Source organism: Equus quagga, chromosome 10 (genome assembly GCF_021613505.1).
Source record: "Equus quagga isolate Etosha38 chromosome 10, UCLA_HA_Equagga_1.0, whole genome shotgun sequence".
Taxonomy (NCBI): domain Eukaryota; kingdom Metazoa; phylum Chordata; class Mammalia; order Perissodactyla; family Equidae; genus Equus; species Equus quagga.
The window spans coordinates 96,012,667-96,030,813 of record NC_060276.1 but is presented as its reverse complement, the minus strand read 5'-3'; the positions used below and the strand labels follow the sequence as shown (position 1 = coordinate 96,030,813).

Below are 18,147 nucleotides of genomic sequence, written 5' to 3'. Positions count from 1 at the left end.
AAAAGAAGCCCTTCTCTCACATCCACGTGTTCAGGGAAATATCTCATCAATATCTCATTGCTAACTTTTAAATCTAGCATTTCTTATCAATCATTTACTAACAGCCTGAGCTGTTCTTTTATAGTGCAGTGTATATATTTTTATTTTGCTATTTGTTGACCCCCTCTAGACCATATTTGCTCAAGAACACTCTCATATTTTTTAAAAGGTGAGCACCTCTCCAGAACTATGAAATGCAAAAGCTGCTTAGAGATTTTATAGGCCTACGAAGAGAGAAAAGGGTAACTGCAAGAAGTGATTTCCATTCACTTTACCTTGCTCTCCATTGACTTCTGCACTTTCTGTAAGTTTACTGAAACCATACAATAACATAACAGTAACAATAACAATAACTGAATCTTAGAAAATACGTAAGTTCAGCAAAATCAATGGGCTTAGGCAAAGCAGATATTACATATGTCAGTGACTGCAGAGATCTCCAATTGTCTTTTGGTGACAGTAAATAATAAACATCTCTCAGCAAGTAAAATCTATCAATACATTAACAGCCAAAATGGCCCCATGATTAACTCCTAAGTGGCATATTTGAACCCCTTTTCACAGTCTGTAGTGCTTATATATTATGAGTGGTCACAATTTCTGTCTATGATCCTCAGCTGATATTTAAGTTGTTACCTAGCTTGCTCTAAGACACTTGATTCAATGAACAAAAAGCAAAGTTCCCTTACAGTCTTGAGATGAGGTCAGCAAATGTTTACCACCAAGGGCCAGATAGTAAATATTTTTGGTTTTGTGGCCCATATGGTCTCTGTCAGAGCTACTTAACTGCTATGTTAGCATGAAAACAGCCATAGACAATGTGTAAGCAAACAGGTGTGGCTGTCAACCACTAAAACTTTATTAATAGACACAAACTAAAATTTGATGTAATTTTCACATCACAAAATATTATTTATCTTAAAAAAATCATTTAGAAATGGAAAAACCATTCTTAGCCGGCTGGCCAAACAAAAAGAGGCATGGCACATGAGCCATAATTTGCTCACTCCTTGCCTGAAGGAATTCCAGTGGAGTAGTAGAGACACTCAAAGAAATATCTCAAAAGGGAAATATTTTTTCATAAATGATTACACTTACAGATTTTTAAAAGTAGAAGTTATCCTAGGCATCTCCTTCAATTTTTTTTTAATGTAAGAACTCCACTCACAGCAGTAAACTCTTTAGGAACAAGGAATATAGTATCTCACAAAGTAGTCAATTTTCTGCTTACACAATTAATTGGAAGAACATTTTTTTTCTTCATTATTCTTCCCCTTTAAAGCATTCTTCAACTTTTCCCTTTTCTAGTACCTTCAATGCCCCTCAAATGTTATAGTTTCCAGCACCTTTTTTACTGAACATTCTCCTAAATGTTAAAGTTCCTCTTAGACCACAACGTTTGTCTAAAAAAAAAAATCCTTCTAAAATTTGTTTTATTGTTGTTTCCTTCTTGAAAGGATACATGTCCAACATTACTTTGTTTTATTTTGTTTCAATGCCATATGAGACTACGACTGACACTGAAATTACGGCTAAGAAAATTATTGTCTTATTCAATGAATTATTGTTAAGCTTTAACTCTCTCAATACTGTACTTGTTGCAATGATTTTTGAACCTTAGTGCAGGATGTTATTCCACTCGAAATTCATGTTTTGGGCCTCATCACATTTTCTAGGTGTTCATAATCCTTTGGTACTGTAATAATCCAATGTATCTGTTCTCTTTGCAAGCTAGGCAAGCTATTTTGATCTTCCTTCATGTTTCAGGTATTAGTATTTCACAGACCAAGTGAGGTCAAGATCAGAATTACAGGGCACAGAAGGAGAGATTAGGTCAAAGTCAGATAGAGTCAGTCGGATAGAACTACGTCGTAGTCCTATGAGAAGCCCCCTTCCTGGTTTGCAAGGATTCATTAATTGAAACACTCAGGCAGAATAATTTATCAAGGTAATTAATCTGCCAGACTTACATCAAATGGCAAACATTTCTCCATCTTGACGACATCATAAAAATCAACAAATTTCACAGTATAATCAAGATAACTAGCTATACCACATACTGTTTCATAAAACCTGGGACGATTGTGGCCTATATGACCTTTCCCTTCATTCTAAAGCATCCCATCTTCCTCAGGAATTCTCAGTTATTCCCAGTGGGGGAAAAAGATTGTTTATTTTTCTCGAAAATAATATTTCCAATATGAGCAGTTATTTAATCTCCCTGCCCTAATTGTGGACTTTCCTCTTTCTTTTTCATTTTAGTTTGCTGACTCCAGGACCAATTAAAAATATTGTTGTGGTCTTTTTCAACTATTCTTTTTTCAAATGTATGTATATGTCTCTGGGGGTGTGTGCACACGCTTATATGGGTTGTTTTTATTTGATTTTTCATTCTTAAAATATAGACGACATGAGAATTGGAGAATAACAGGAAAGAGCAAGATTCTCAGCAAAAAACATTTCAAAGCATATTTCTCAACTGATAGTGTCTCCCCCTGCTCCTCTTTCTGGATGAAGAGCAATACATCTGAAGTCGGGCCACTCCATCACAAGTGGGAATTTTCACTGGACAGTATTATCATTAAAGGAGAACTACGGGGCATTTTTGAATTAAAAAATAGTAATCTCGCTAAGATTTTTACCTAAAAATGACAAATAGTTGCTTTTATAGTATAAATGCCTTAGAAAAACAATCTGGTTTGTAGAGAGTTGGGATAACCCCACAGAGATTTATATGCTACCAATTTCATATTTGATAAAAACATTTAAATGTTTATAGTCCATTTCATTTGTCCCACCTCTCTTTCATACATTTTATTTTTATGCATTTCTTCATCTTTTTTTTTTTTTTCTGATCTCTTCAGAAAATACAGAATGAAGCAATTGAGATTTAGAGCCTTCACATGGTCTCACCACTTTGCATGCTAATCTTTTTCCAGAGCCAGAAAGATCGGCAAGCATTTCCAACTCTTGCAAATACATTTATCAGTAAGGCTATGCCTGCTCTTCAGGTGTGCGGCCAAAAGCCTTTAAGATTTCATTAATAATCAACAGCTGGTGCCACCTAGTGTCTGTCCTCTCCATTCATCAGTGAAATCAAATACAGAGCACTTCCTAGTCACAAACGAAGCAGCCTGAACTACAAACAAAAAAACACGGTTTAGGGAGTCCAGTGGCTGATTTAAATTACACTATCTTCATTGAAAAGAAAACCTTTTTAAAGTAACTATGGTAACAGGAGTGCGAGGCCAGCAGGAAGCTCACATTTTTCTCACAGGAGACAATTCACAAAAGGAAAGTCCTGCTAAAGAGATAATATAAAAGAGTTTTTCTAGACTTGAATTGTCACTTAAAATGGTTAGAAAAAGTTGAGAAATAACATTGACAGACGAGAAATGTATTTTAAACAATAGTATAGATATAGCTGATTTTTGTCAACCAACCAAGAAATAACCCTATATCATTTGGATGCAAAATTCTTCGGCAGTCTCTGAGCTTCCCAAAGATTAAACAAGTACTGTAATAGACTATACAAAAGCACATGCAGTACTCAAAAGTATTAACAGGAAATTATTAGATTGCCTGAACCAAATGATTTAAAATATGTTTGCTGCTAAAACTATACATCTAGGAAACTATTTTCTCTCTTGCTGTATGTATGAATTATGAATTATATATTCAACCACAGTCATGTATGCTTCAAGGTTAAAAAGTACTCATCCAAATCTCTATTTTTCAAAACATAAGTTAGCAATTAATTTGGATGCATCCGAGTAGGATACTTGGTCCATCAGTTTCTAACTGATTCACTGATGTTTAAATATATGTTGTTCTAAAGTCACTCTTTCTAAAAGGAATACGTAATTGAAAAACATGGACTAACATTCAGGGGGAAAAGTTACATAACAGCCAGTAGTGTTCGTTGACCAGACTGACTGGGATATTACAATCACTACAGAAAAGGTACAGCACATATGAGCAATACTGTGTACACCAAAAGATCATATTAGATGTTCATACATGATAGTCTATTAACTTTGATGATTTAGCTACTCAGGTTAGTGGGGAGACCGGGCAGAGAGCTGAAAGATTCTGTATTATATAGATAGTTAACAATCATGCTTTTCATACTCAGGAAAATCTATTTATATTATTTGACATCTGTTTTAAGCAATCACTTGTTAAAAACAGCTTTGAATGTTTTATTTTCTTGTTACCCTAGTGGTGATAAAAATTATTTCAATATGTTCGGTCCAATATATACTCACTGACAAATCCCCATGACAGAGTATCAAGATAGAATATGGAAATGATGCATAGTTTCTATAAAAAGCTGAAATTGTTCCCATTTTCCCCAAAACTTTATTTTTGGAGCCAAATATAGTCCAACCTCATGCTCCATTGGTTTAAAAGTACTTATAAGTATAATCCACTGATTGTATGGGAAAGAAATCTTGCAAAACAGCAAAAGGGTTCTAAAGATTGTACAGAGGCAAGAAAGAATGTAAGACAAAACTCATTAAGGTTCCAAAGTAATTAAATAAATAAATGCTCTAATTTTCAATAATTTATCATTTTATGTCATTTTTCATTAACAGCTTTCAAAGCCCTATCTGAAACAAGCTGATACAGAGAAATTAAGAGCAGTAATCAAGCGAGAAATGATAGACCAGCTGGGTCGACATCAACTTGGCAAAACGTGAATACAGTTCAATAGCTGAAACAGATGCTAGAGTTGTTGAAAAACCCTGCAGGAGATATTGATGTATTTTCTTCATATAATGCAGAATGACTGAATAAATGTCAAAAGCTAGAAATTGATGAGGAGAAAAGACTGACAGCCAAACTCCTTATAAAACAGTAACCAAGTGTAACAATTTTTAACCTATCCAAACATTCTATACATTCTCATTTCTCTCAAGGTCTGAATATGCCAATATAGCCATCAGTCCTTGTAACTAAATGGCATGTAACTCAGCTGGGGTAGCTTCCCCATAGATTTTTTCCCCCCTGTCATCATCTACCTGGAGAAACCTAGATTCTTGAAAAATACTTTATTCTAAAAATCTTCTAACACTGATTTCTATCCCAGAAGTGTTTCCCTGAGGTTGGAGGCAAGCACACCCCCCAAAAATCTAACGCAGCACAAGGAAATTTAAAAATCCATCCTGTAAAAGCAACACTGTTTGCAGAGTTTGAAGAGCTCGGCAACAAACCCCAGCTACCAACAGCTGCTTGTTCAAACATATGCTTTGTCATGGTCAGCTTCTAATTGTATTCATAATGATGTAATAGCTTTAATAATCCTACCTTCCATGCCAGCTGTTTTTCCTGTCACTCCATCATGCCAATAAGTTGGCTGCTGTAACAAATCAAGATAGTGCAAAACAGCATCTTTCTCCTGATTCTGTCATCTTCCTGAAAGCATTCTATTACTGCCGACTGCTGGGAACCAGAAAGTCTATTTGAATTCCAACAGCTCCCCTTTCGCATGATTCAAGTTAGGTTAGGTGGGCATGCCTAACATGATTCTCTCAGTCATTTATTATGCAGCTGCTACAACGTCGGTGTGGTAACCACTCTGACTATCTGATACGTCAGTGGAACAAAACCTACACCTCGGAGCAAACACATGAGCCAGAGCAGCGTTCTGCATTTAACGAGCATTCTTCCTGCCTAAAAAACAGTGGATCTGCAAATCTCTTTCAGTATCTACTCGGTCCTCTGTACAGATGCAAAGCATTTGGATTAAATTATTTTTCCTAACTATACCAAGAGTAGAGTTCCTTTGCCATACATCATATTATTCACAATGAAATTTTGGCTGATTTTCACTTATCTTCACAGCCTTTTAAGAGTAAAAACTCTGTCTTTCTGATTGTACTTTTGAAATAAGGATGCTGTGTGCTCAGCTCCTTATCTCTGCCTTATTATAAAATATAGCATGCACTTTCTCAAATGGAATTTGCCTCGTGATTCTACAGAAAATTTTCTGATGAGAAATTTTCTGATAAGAGAATTTTTTCAAGAAAACATTTATTTTGCACACTGGAGACATTTAAACACTGGTACTGCGTGTGTTTCTCCCAAGAGTGGACCTTACACTTGATATTTTGACTTAAGAGGAGTGCTCTCTTTAGAAATTAAGAAATTAGATTAGTTGACTCTTAACACAATTAGTTTACAAGGAAATAAGTGTCATTTCAGGAAAATGCATTTGAATTTTTTTTAGAAAATTACAATTACCATAACCTATACAGTATGAATCTTATCTAAAACTTCTAAGTATGCCTCTCTCGGAGTATTAACATTTACAGTTTGAAATGACAAAACAGGAAAGCAAGTGTTTTCATGAGAAAAATACCTTAAAAGGAAAAATTGATAAAATCTTACATTTCTCCTCTCACCCATCAATTAGGTATTTAGTTTGATAGGGAGCTATCCTCTACTCCCACAAAAAGAAAACAGTTTTTTGGGTAGTTTCTTTATGAAACTATAAGCAATAATTCATTTCGCATATGTGAGATATGCCAATGTCACTGTTGTGAAATACTGTTTCCTAAGGGGTGTATGTATGTATATATTTTAGCTATCCTACCTCCATTTTAATTTCCTATGTAACAAACACAAATAACCCCTATACATCATGAAATACATAATAATCTGTAACAGGTTAATTTATAAAGGCCAGAAAAAACCCAGAAAGAAAAATTGAGTCCATTTGAACCCACTAAAGTTTCTCAAAAATAATATACACATCATTCTACAGAACAATTTTTAAAATAGTGGTTTATCAATGACTGTTATTTAAAAAAATCACTTTTGTGGTTAAACATATCTACTTTAGGGGTTGTGAATGGCATAGACAAATACTATGTGGGTTGGTTTCTACCCTTAGCCTCTGCTCACCTCTCCAGCTTCAAGTCTTACCTCTCTTTCTCCCCTTCACACTTTGTTCCAGCCACAACGAACTTTTTTCCCTCTAAAATACTGCACTCCTTACTGTCTCAGAGATATTGCATGTTCTGTTTCACCTTTCCATAAGCCTCTCCTCACTTTTGATTGCCTACCTTCCATCCAATCTTCAGGTATCAGCTTGAAATACAACTTGCTATGTGAGGCATTTTTCATTCCCCAGATAAAATTATATTCCCCTGCTATGCAATTTCATAGCATCTTGTACTTCCTTTGTCTTCATCACAATAATGGCAAATACTTCTACAACAGAAGGTGGTACTCTTCTCATGCACACATATACATACCTATACAAGTATGTATATATATATATATATATATATATATATATATGTATGTATGTATGTATCTCCACTATATTGATACTCATTCAATCTTCATACTGAACCTATGAGGGTGACTACTATATGCATTTTACAGATGAGGAAACTGAGGCTCTGAAAAGTTATATAACTTGGCCAGGGTCTCAAGAATTTATTGAATTGTTTGTATTTCCCAATATACAGTTAGTTCTTCAGACTAGAGATCATGTTTGTCTTGTCCATTGCTAAATCCTAACGTCCAGTGCAGTATTGAGAGATTTGGATTCTGTTAATCACTCATCCAGTAGAACCTGCTTTATACAATGTACTGTGCTAAGCACTGGTCATATGGCAACGATCAAAACAGACATGAATGCTATTTTCATGGTGCTTATGGGTGAGGGCAAGACTTCTAAACTCAGCTCCAAGGTCCACGTATAGAAGTCAGATGTCTGTTAACTTGGATGAGAGAAGTATTACATCTTTATTTTCACTAACCTCTAACAAAAGTCTAACATTATTTTCATTTAGTATTGTAGCCTATAAACCATAGCAGCATTAGCAGTACCTGTGACTTTGTCACTAATAAAAATCACAAGTTTTTCATCTCCTTTTATCGACGCTGCATATATCTCACAATATTTTTTTACATTCATCTTTACTTGGAAATTATGGTTGTTATTAAGTCCTCCAGTAAATCACGTTATTTAATATATTAATAAGAAAGTATGTATTATGCCACAGCATTTAAAATATTTAGAAAAATTTATTTCAGTGCAACTAGTTTCTGTTGTAATACTGAATATATTATTTTTGCATTTAAATATAATTCAAAGGAGCTTCACCAGCTGTCAAAGGCCTTAAGTTATTAGGGTTTTCACCAGGTATCAAAGGGGTCCATGCTGAAACCCCTGGCATAGAAGATAGGAGTTTACAGCAAATTGGTTAACATCACTGTCTCCAAAGTGACGACCTGGGTTCAAATCACAGATCTACGGCTTAACATTGATGTGTTGTAGGGCAAGTTACTTATCCTCACTTTACTCTTCTGTAAAAAGGGAATAATAATTGCTCTTTTGCATTCTTTCTGTGAGGATTAAATAACAGAATGATTGTAAAATACTACAATTCCTGACACCTTTTAAACTTTTAATGACATTAGATATTGTCAGTGAGAGGGCCAGATATGAAACAATTATGCCAAATAAAAACTGTGAAAGAGATACGAAGGATTCACCAAGATTTTTAGAACAGGAACTGGAACTCTCACACACTACTGATGGAAATGTAAAATGGTAAAAAACCACTTTGAAAAACAGTTTGGCAGTTTCTTAAAAGGGGAAACATATACATATTTTAAGAGCCACCTTTTCCACTCTGAGAGAAAGGAAAGCATGTGTCCATCAAAAAACTCTGTACGTGAATACTCATAGCAGATATATTTGTAAGAGCCCCAACTGGAAACAACCCACATGTTCATCATGATGTGAATGGATAAACAAACTGTGATATATTTATACAATAGAATACTCTTTGCCATGGAAAGGACTGGGCTATTGATATATGCACCACAATAAATGAAGTGCAAAGAACTATGATAATTGAAAGTAGCCAAACAAAAAGAGTACATATTGTATAATTTCACTGATATAAAACTCTGGAAAATGCAAATGAATCTATACTGACACTAAGCAGATTAGTGGTTGCCTAGGGAGGGTAGGGAGGAGCAACAGGGAGGAGGGGTTACAGAGAGTCATGAGGAAACTTTTGAGATGATGGATATTCCCACTATCTTGATTGTGGTGATGGTTTCATGGAGATTAGATAGATAGATAGATAAATAGATAGGTAGATAGACAGACAGATAGATGGATAGATGATAGAGACATCAAAATTGTCAAGTTGTACATTTTAAACATGTTACAGTTTATTATATATCAATTATACCTCAATTTTTTAAAAAATCCTTTTCATCAGACTTTAAATCACTCACATTAATTTAATTAAAAAGTTAAAAGTAACATACTATCACATCCTTAAAAGAAAAGTTAATCTTCAAAACTTCGTAATAAAAAGTGTATACTCTAAATAATTCTATCAACTGCATATAATAACGCTAAGCATCCCAAGAAAATAATTTTCGCTACCATTTACTATTTATAGTTCTTTAGCCATCATTGAACAGGAAACTGACTTCTGTCCAATAACAGAGAAGAATTTTGTCCTATTCAACATACACAATTTCATTTATTGTGAGCATATAAGCCAGTAAAATAAATAAACTGTTAGGCTGGTTCCCAAAGCATCAGCTGCATAAAATCTAAAGTATTGATCAATATGAGCTTGTTCCCATATAATCCCGTGTTTCAGAAAACCTTAGAATAAGATTCCTTTGTTAAGTAATGATTAAATATTAGAGGACTTGATTTTAAAAGTTATCCTCATTTTATAGTAGAGGAGATCATATCAAATTCAATGAGTATTTTGAGGGGACGATGACTGAAGAAAAGCCAATTGAATGCATGTGAAAATAAGACTGAAAACAATCAAACACATTCCCCCATAAAATTTTCTCATATGCTATATTAAAAGTGTCAAGGTAGTAAAAGATTAGGCAAGATCACTGAACTTTTAAAAATTATTACCTCAGTGAAGTTACAGCTGGATCAATGAAAAGCAGAAAATCCTCTCTTCGTAATTTGAGTCTAATACTGTTCCTCTCTCCAGTCTAGATTAGCCAAAAGATATTAAGGTGTTTAAAACACACACACACACATCAGATCATGTCAGTGTCCCAGATTTCTCAAGTGGCTTCTCATCATCCTTAGAATAAAAGCCGTTATTAAAGCCTGTAAGACAGTGAGTAATGTGCCCCTGATACTTGTTTCTCCTCTCTTCTTCTATGCTGCTCCCCTATACCTTTCCTTATTTTTCTCTAATCACACTGACTGGCCTTATTTCTCTTCAGACATCCCAAGTATTTTCCTACCTCGCGACATTTTCATTGGCTGATACTTCCTACCAGGGACATACTTTCACAGATATTGAAGGTTCACTCCTCCTCATTCAGGCCTCTGCTCAAATGTCACCTCAACACAGAGTCCTTTCCAGACTTATCTCTCTAAAATAGCACTTCCCTGACCTTAATCTTTCTCTATTTCTTTGCCTTGCTTCACTTGTATTAACACCTGGCATAAAATTATTGATTTCAATAATTAATTCAAACAATTATTAACCACCTACTTTATGCTGGCCACTTTTCTAAGTGCTGGGAATGCTACTGTCCTCATAGAGTTTGTAGTTTTGTGGAAAAGATAAGATATTGGACAAATAATCAAAAGTGTAATTTTAAAAAGTATTATGAGAGCTAGAGGCAGAAATCCAACATTTTTAGAAGCATATGTTTCAGGGACTAATCTTATCAAGGAAAATTCTCCTTAAGCATGGAACTAAAGGATAAGTGGTGATTACATGGGTCAAGGGATAAATGTGGAGAGTACTATACAAACAGGGAACAAGGCAGGGAATCATTCAAAAACTGAAAAAAGTCCACAACGACTGGAGTAAAGTGAATGACAAGAAGAATGAAGCATAATGAACAGGACGAGGGTCTCAAGATAGGCAGAGCTTAGATTATGCAAGCTTCTTTGTCAGCTATGTTAAAGGTCCTGGAGTTCATCTTAAGGACACTGGAAAAGCACTGAAAGGTATTAAGTAAACGAATTACGTGATCAGATTGTATGTCAAATATGTAAACCTGAATGTACTGGGAAGACTAGATTAAAATGGGATGGGGGATAATTCTAGAAGTACGGAGGCTTGTTAAAAGGCAATTTTAGTACATCAGGCAAGATAATTTGACTAGACACCCAACAAAAAAGATAGAAAGAAGCAGGGAGATTCCAGAGATATTTAAAAGTGAGAGCTGATAGAACATGGAGATTGATTGGAAATTGACGAGGGTTCAGGGATATGAAGGAGTAAACATGTACTCCACATTTTCAACTTGAGCAATTGAGTGAAGAGGGGCAGTATTTTCAGGAAAAGCCAGGTTGGAAAGGGGATGAAGGCTTGAGTTTTGTTTCTGTGGAGTTTGAGATTCTTGGGAGACATCCAAGCAAAGACATAAAGGAGGACACAATTAGATTTTAGGATCTGAATTTCAGAATACATAAACATTTTAGATCAGACAGCATTTGATGGTAAATGAAGCAATACATTTGAATGAAACTTGGAGACAGAGTAAACCATGAAAAGAGACAAGAGCCTAGGATGGCACCTTGAGGAACTCTAACAATTAATGATGGACACAACAGAATAAGACTAGCAGGACATTGAGAAGGAATGACAAGAGAGAAAGAAAGAAAAAAAAAAAACAGCGTGTGGCATACTGAAAGTTATGGGGAAAGGGAGTTGAAAGAAGAAAGCAGTAAGAAGACGACTAAGGAGTTCTGGGTTTGGGAACATAAAGAACATGGTGAGCTGAATGTGAACAATTTCGGAGGAGTGGTAAAGGTAGAAAGCAAGTTAGACCAAGTTGACGAGTGAGTGGACCAACATAGGAAGATAGCTAAAGGAGGCTTTGTGGGCAATTTTTTTTTTCTATTTTAGGGTTTGGTTTTTCCTGACAGTATACAGAGCTTAACTGTTATGTTAAATATACCTAACATTCTAGAAAATTTTCAAAACGTTCAGTGCAATCCCTAAGAACGCTGATTGGTGGGGAAGATCAGATGTAATTTTTTCTACCACATTTATTACTTTACTACCCCCCACATTCCCTTACATCCACATTCCTTGGATCTGCAGTGTCCTGGTCTCTTTACCAGCATGTCGTAACAGTTACTGAAAGAGATGCTTTAAAATGTCCAATGTAATTGTTGATTTCTCCCAGTCTCCACGTAGTTGTCAATTTTGATTTACTTATTCTGAAGGTGCATTATTGGGTGCATCCAAATTTTACATTCCTATATATTCTTGTTGATGTGACCTATTTTATCATTATGAAATGTCCTTTCTCTCTCATAATACTTCTTGGCTGAAAGTCTCCCTTGTCTGATATTAATACAGCCATATCAATATTCTTTTGGTTTGTGCTTGCATGCATCTTGCAACTTATCTGCATCATTATAATTAAAGTCATTTCTTCTGAAGAACGTAGGGCTACATTTTTCCTCAGTATGACAATTTTTGCCTTTTAATCAAAGAGTTTAATATGCAGTCTACCATCCTGTTATTTCCTTTGTCCCATTATTTCCTTTATTTCTCTACCTTTATTACTATTGTTAATTACTGCACTTGTACATATGGTAGATACCACACAACTCATTGTTGCTATTTTTGTTTTAAACAGTCAATAGTCTTTTTTATTTATCCATTTTTTTTTTTACCATTATTGGAGAAGTTTATTCATTCTTGGATGTCTGTTTTTTTTTTTTTTAAAAGATTGGCACCTGAGATAACATCCATTGCCAATCTTCTTCATTCTTTTTTTCTTCTTCTTCTCCTCCCCAAAGCCCCCCGGTACATAGTTGTATATTCTAGTTGTGAGCGCCTCTGGTTGTGCTATGTGGGATGCTGCCTCAGCATGGCCTGATGAGTAGTGCTATGTCCATGCCAAGGATCCAAACCAGCCAAACCCCTGGGCTGCCAAAGAGGAGCGTGCAAACTTAACCACTCAGCCGCGGGGCTGAGCCCCGGATGTCTGTTTTTTTCTGTCCAGAATAGTATTTCTTCACACTGCAGAATAGCCTTTGCAATTTACACTGGTGTAGAACTACTGGTGACAAATTATGTCAGCTTTTGGGTGACTGAGACCATCTTTATTTTGCCTTCATTTTTTTATAACTTTCTATTTTGAATGATTGTAGATTCAAACGCAGTTGTAAGAAATCATACAAAAAATCCTGCATATTGTCACCCAGTTTTCTCCCATGGTAACATTTTGCATACCTATAGTACAATATCACAAACAGGAAATTGACAGTGAGACTATCTTATTCAGATTTCACAAGTTTTATATGCACTCATTTCTCTCTCTGTGCTTTGTTCAAAGAAATTTTATCACGTGTATTTCGAGTCAAGATACAAAACAGTTCCATTATAAGAATCCCTCGTGCTACCCTTTTATTGCCCCGGCCACCTGTCTCCTAGTTTCTTGTTTCTAAAGAATATAACAAAAGGAGAGGACATAAACCCAAAGCAAGAAAAAGGAAGGAAATAATAAAGATATGAGCAGAAATAAATGATAATGAAAACCTAAAAACCTTAGAGACAATCAATGTAACAAAAAGATGAGTCTTTGAAAAAAACAAATTCATAAACTTCTAGCAACAGTGACAAAGATAAAAATAGAGAAGACACAAATCATTAGCAATAAATATGGAACAAGAGATATCATTATAGATCCTGAAACCATTAAAAGGATACGAAGAGAACACTAAGAATTATTTTATGCTCATAAATTCCACAACTTGAAAAAATGGAACAATTCCTTGAAAGCCAGAAGCTACCAAAACTCAACCAAGATAAAAGAGACAAAATGCATAGCTCTGTGGACATTAAAGAAATTGAATGCATAATTTACAAGCTACAGGAAAAGTAATCTCTAGGCCCACATGGCTTCACTGGGGAAATCTACCAAACATTTAAAAATTAACACCAATTTTACACACTCTCTTCAAGAAAACAGAAGGGGAGGGATTATTTCCCAAATCATTTTATTAAGCTAATATTACCTTGACATCCCAAACTAGAAAAAGAAAGGGGAAAAGAAGAGAAAACTACAGACCAATATTCCTCATGAATATAGATGCAAAATTCTTAACAAAATTTGGCAAATAGAATTCAGCAATATATAAAAAAAGATTTCTATACCATTAACATTGAAATAATTATAAATTCACAAGAAGTTGCAAAGATAACTCAGAGAGGTTCCCTGTACACCTCATCCACTTTCCCCTAAGAGTTACTTCTTAAATTAAGTACGGTTTCAAAACTAGGAAATGAACATTGGCACAATGTGTATGTATAGTTTTATGTTCTTTTATGACCTATGTGGATTTGTGTAAGCACCTCTGCAATCCAGATACAACATCTCCATCAACACAAAAATCTTCCACTCATAACCCTTTGTAGCCCCATCTATACCCTCTCCACAAAATCCCTAATCCCAGCAACCATTAACGTTTTCCATCTCTAAAATTTTGTAATTTCCACAATGTAATATAAATGGAATCATAAACTGTGTAACTGTTTGAGATTGGCTTTATTTTTGTCCACTTAGCATAATGCGCTTGATCCACCCAACTTATATTTATCAACAGATTTTACTTTTTATTGCTCAGTGGTATTCCATGGTATGCATATATACATTTTGTTTAAATGTTCACCTATTGTAGCACATTTTGGTTGTTTCCAGTTTGTGGCTATTATAAATAAAGCTGCTATGGACTATCAAGTACAGTTTTTCTGTGTGTGTGCACATATAATTTCATTTCTCTAGGATAAATGCCCAAGAGTGCAATTGATTCATCATATAGCATTTGTGTATATTTAGCCTCTTTTTTTGAAGAAACCGTCAAAGTATTTTCTGAAGTGGCTGTATCATTGTACATTCCCACCAGCAATGTATGAGAGATCCAGTTTCTCCACATCCTCCAACAGTATTTGGTACTGTCATTTAAAAGAAAATTTATTTACCTCTTCTGACAAGTGTGTGATACTATCCCACTGAGGTCTTAATATGCATTTCCCTGATGGTTAGTGATGCTGAACATATTTTCATGTACTTATCTACCATCTATATATCTTCTTCAGTAAAATGCCGCTTCACGCCTTTTGCCCATTTTTAATTGGATTGTTTGTTTTTCCCAAGTTTTGAGAGTTCTTTATATATTCTAGCTAAGAGGGTTTTTTCTTTCTTTTTATAATCAGGTATTTAGTTTGCATATATTTTCTCTATGTCTGGAGTTGATATTTTCATCCTTGTAATAAAGTCACAGAGCCAATTTTTTTTTTATATTTTGATGAAGTCAAATTTATCAATTTTTAAATTTCATGAATCATGCTTTTCATGGAATGACTAAGAACTCTTCATCAAGGCCTAGGCTCAACAGAATTTCTCCTATGTTTTATTCTGAAAGTTTTATAGTTTCACATTTTACATTTAAATACGTGATTCACTTTGAAGTAATCATTTAATGAATTATGAGGTTTAGTGTAAGTTTCTTTTTCTTCCCCCGGCCTATGGATAACCAGTTGCTCTGGCAACATTTGTTGAAAAGATCACCCTATTCCATTGAATTGCTTTCACAATTTTGTCAAAAATCAGTTGTCCATACTTGTTTGCATTTTTTTCATTCTCTCTTCTACCCATCCACAAACACCAAACAATCTTCAGATCACTATACAATAAATCTTTAAAGCAGGCATAGTGGTTCCTCCCATTTTATTACTATTTGTCAAGATTGTCCTAGGAGTGAATGCATTTCATCTAAATTGTCAAATTTATGAGTGTAGAGTTTTTGTAGTATTTCTTCATTGTCCTATTGATGTTTTCAGGATCTTTCGTGATATTCTTGATATTGGTAATCTGTGTTTTTATTCTTTGTCAGTCTTGCTAGAGGCTTGTCAGTTTTATTGGTTTATCCACTTTGAATCATTTTTTGTTTCACTGATTCCCCCTTTTTTGTTTTCATTTTCATTGTTTTCTACTCATATTTTTATACTTCTTTCCTTCTGCTTGCTTTGAGTTTATGTTGCTGTTCTTCTAGTTTCTTGATGTATGAGTTCTTTGATTTGAGACTTTTTTCTAATGTGTCCATTTAATGTTATAAATTTCCCCTACAGCACAGCTTAGAGGAACTACATTTTAAATTTAAATTTTTATTTTTGCTTTCACTCAGTTTAATCTATTTTTAAAAACTTCTTGAAACTCCCCTTTCGACTCATGGAATACGTAAAATTTTTTTGTTAGTTTCCAAGTGTTTGGAGATTTTCCTTGATATTAATACCTAGTTTGATTAGAGAATTCATCATGTATGATTTCAAATTTTAAAAATAACTGTTGAGGTTTGTTTTATGGCTGAGGATAGGGTCTGCCTTGGTATCTGTTTCATGAGCACTTAAAAAGGCTGTGCATTCTGCAGTTGTTGAATGTTCTATAAATCTTGAGTAGATCCTGTTGGTTAACGGCGTTAAGTTCTTCTATATCCTTGATGATTTTCTGTCTAGTAGATCTATCAGTTATTGAAAGAGGGATTTGAAGTCTCCAACTATAATTGTGGATTTTTCTATTACTCATTCCAGCTCTATCAGTTTTTACTTCACACATGTTGCAGCTCTATTGTTTGTTTCCGACATATGTAGGATTGATAGCTCTTCTTGGCATACTGACCCTTTTGTCATTATGTAAAACTTGTCTCTGCCTCTTGTAATTTTCTTTGTTCTGAGGTCTACTTTGTCTGATGTTAATTTAGTTAATCTTGCTTTCTTTTAATTAATGTATATAAGGATATCTTTTTCTATCCTTTTACTTCAACCTACCTATATCGTTATAGTTTGAGTTCAGCTAGATAGCACATTGGTGCATCATCTTTTCTTTATCCACTATGTCAATACCTGTGTTGCAATTATTTTTCTTAGACCATTTAGATTTAAGGGAATTATAAATATGTTATGGCTTGGGTCTGCCAATTTACTACTTTTGTTTGTTTCCTCTGGTTCTGTTCCTGTTTATCTTTGCTTGCCTTCCTTTGGCTTACTTGAAAGATTTTTAGGATTTCTTTATTACTGTATTTTTTGTATATCACTCTGTATAGTGTATTTAGTGGTTGCTTTAGGCAATACGATATGCATACATAACTTTTCACAATCTACCGGTTTTGCTCTTTTACTACTTCTAGTCAAGTACAGATATTTTACTTCCATCTCAGTAACTTTACTCCTCACACTTTGAAAATATAATTATCTTTACTACTTCCTCCACACCTACTAAGTACCACATCAGCTGGTGGTACAACTTTTGCTTCAATCACAAAATATGATTTAAGAAACAAATGAGAAGGCTAGTTTATTACACTTATCTTTATTTTACCCATTCCAACATGCTTCTTTCCATTCTGACATTCCAAGCCTTTTTATATTTCCTTTCTGTTTAGACAGCCTCTTTCAGTCGCTCTTTAAGGGTAGGATTGCTAACAACACATTAGCTTCCTTCATCTAAGAATGTTGTGATGTCCCCTTAATTCCTTAAGGAATTTCTTCATTGTCATGGAAATATAGTCCATAATCTCTTCTACTGGAATCCTCATGTCTTGGGTCCTACTTATAATTGTTTGTTACTGTCATATATTTAGTGCTAAATCAGTGTTGTATAAATTAATGTTCTTTCACTGTACCCATATAATCACTGCTTTAATCAAGGCTCTGACAATCTTTCTTCTGTATAAATTCTTTCTTCCTGGTTTGTCCAAATTAAGTGCTAGAATACCCATTCTTCAATTCCCCTGTAAAAATTGGTGTTTATGTATTAATCAAATAGGGATCTGTCGAACACTTATAATATACTTTGGCACTTAGAGGATTAGTTTTGAAGCGAAAAAAAAAACACTCTTGCATTTTATAATATTACATTGCAGCCAAGAAGAATGTATAGGAAAATAAGAAACAGTTTCTTAATGATGGATAGTAACATATACTGAAGTTCCACAATCACAGGGAATCCTCACTTTAAAGGCTTCTTTACATAAGAAATTCATTTTCAATTTTCATCTGCACATCCTATGCTCAATATTACTATGAGAATACTGTTCACATGACGAGGCTATTT

The 18,147-nt window shown here is 34.5% G+C and overlaps 1 protein-coding gene across 7 annotated transcripts in view; it reads right to left on the bottom strand.

The window, feature by feature from the left end:
* The window catches only part of DMD (dystrophin), a 2,273,580-nt gene that overhangs the window by 2,019,761 nt on the left and 235,672 nt on the right, over positions 1-18,147 (bottom strand). The window contains exon 1 of one of the 7 annotated variants that reach the window (XM_046672834.1): positions 5,350-5,371. The exons of the other annotated variants lie outside the window; for them this stretch is intronic. Coding sequence (XP_046528790.1) covers positions 5,350-5,356 — 7 coding nt within the window. The 5' untranslated portion in view covers positions 5,357-5,371. Of the gene's footprint in view, positions 1-5,349; positions 5,372-18,147 lie in introns of those variants that run through there. 7 annotated transcript variants of the gene reach the window in all.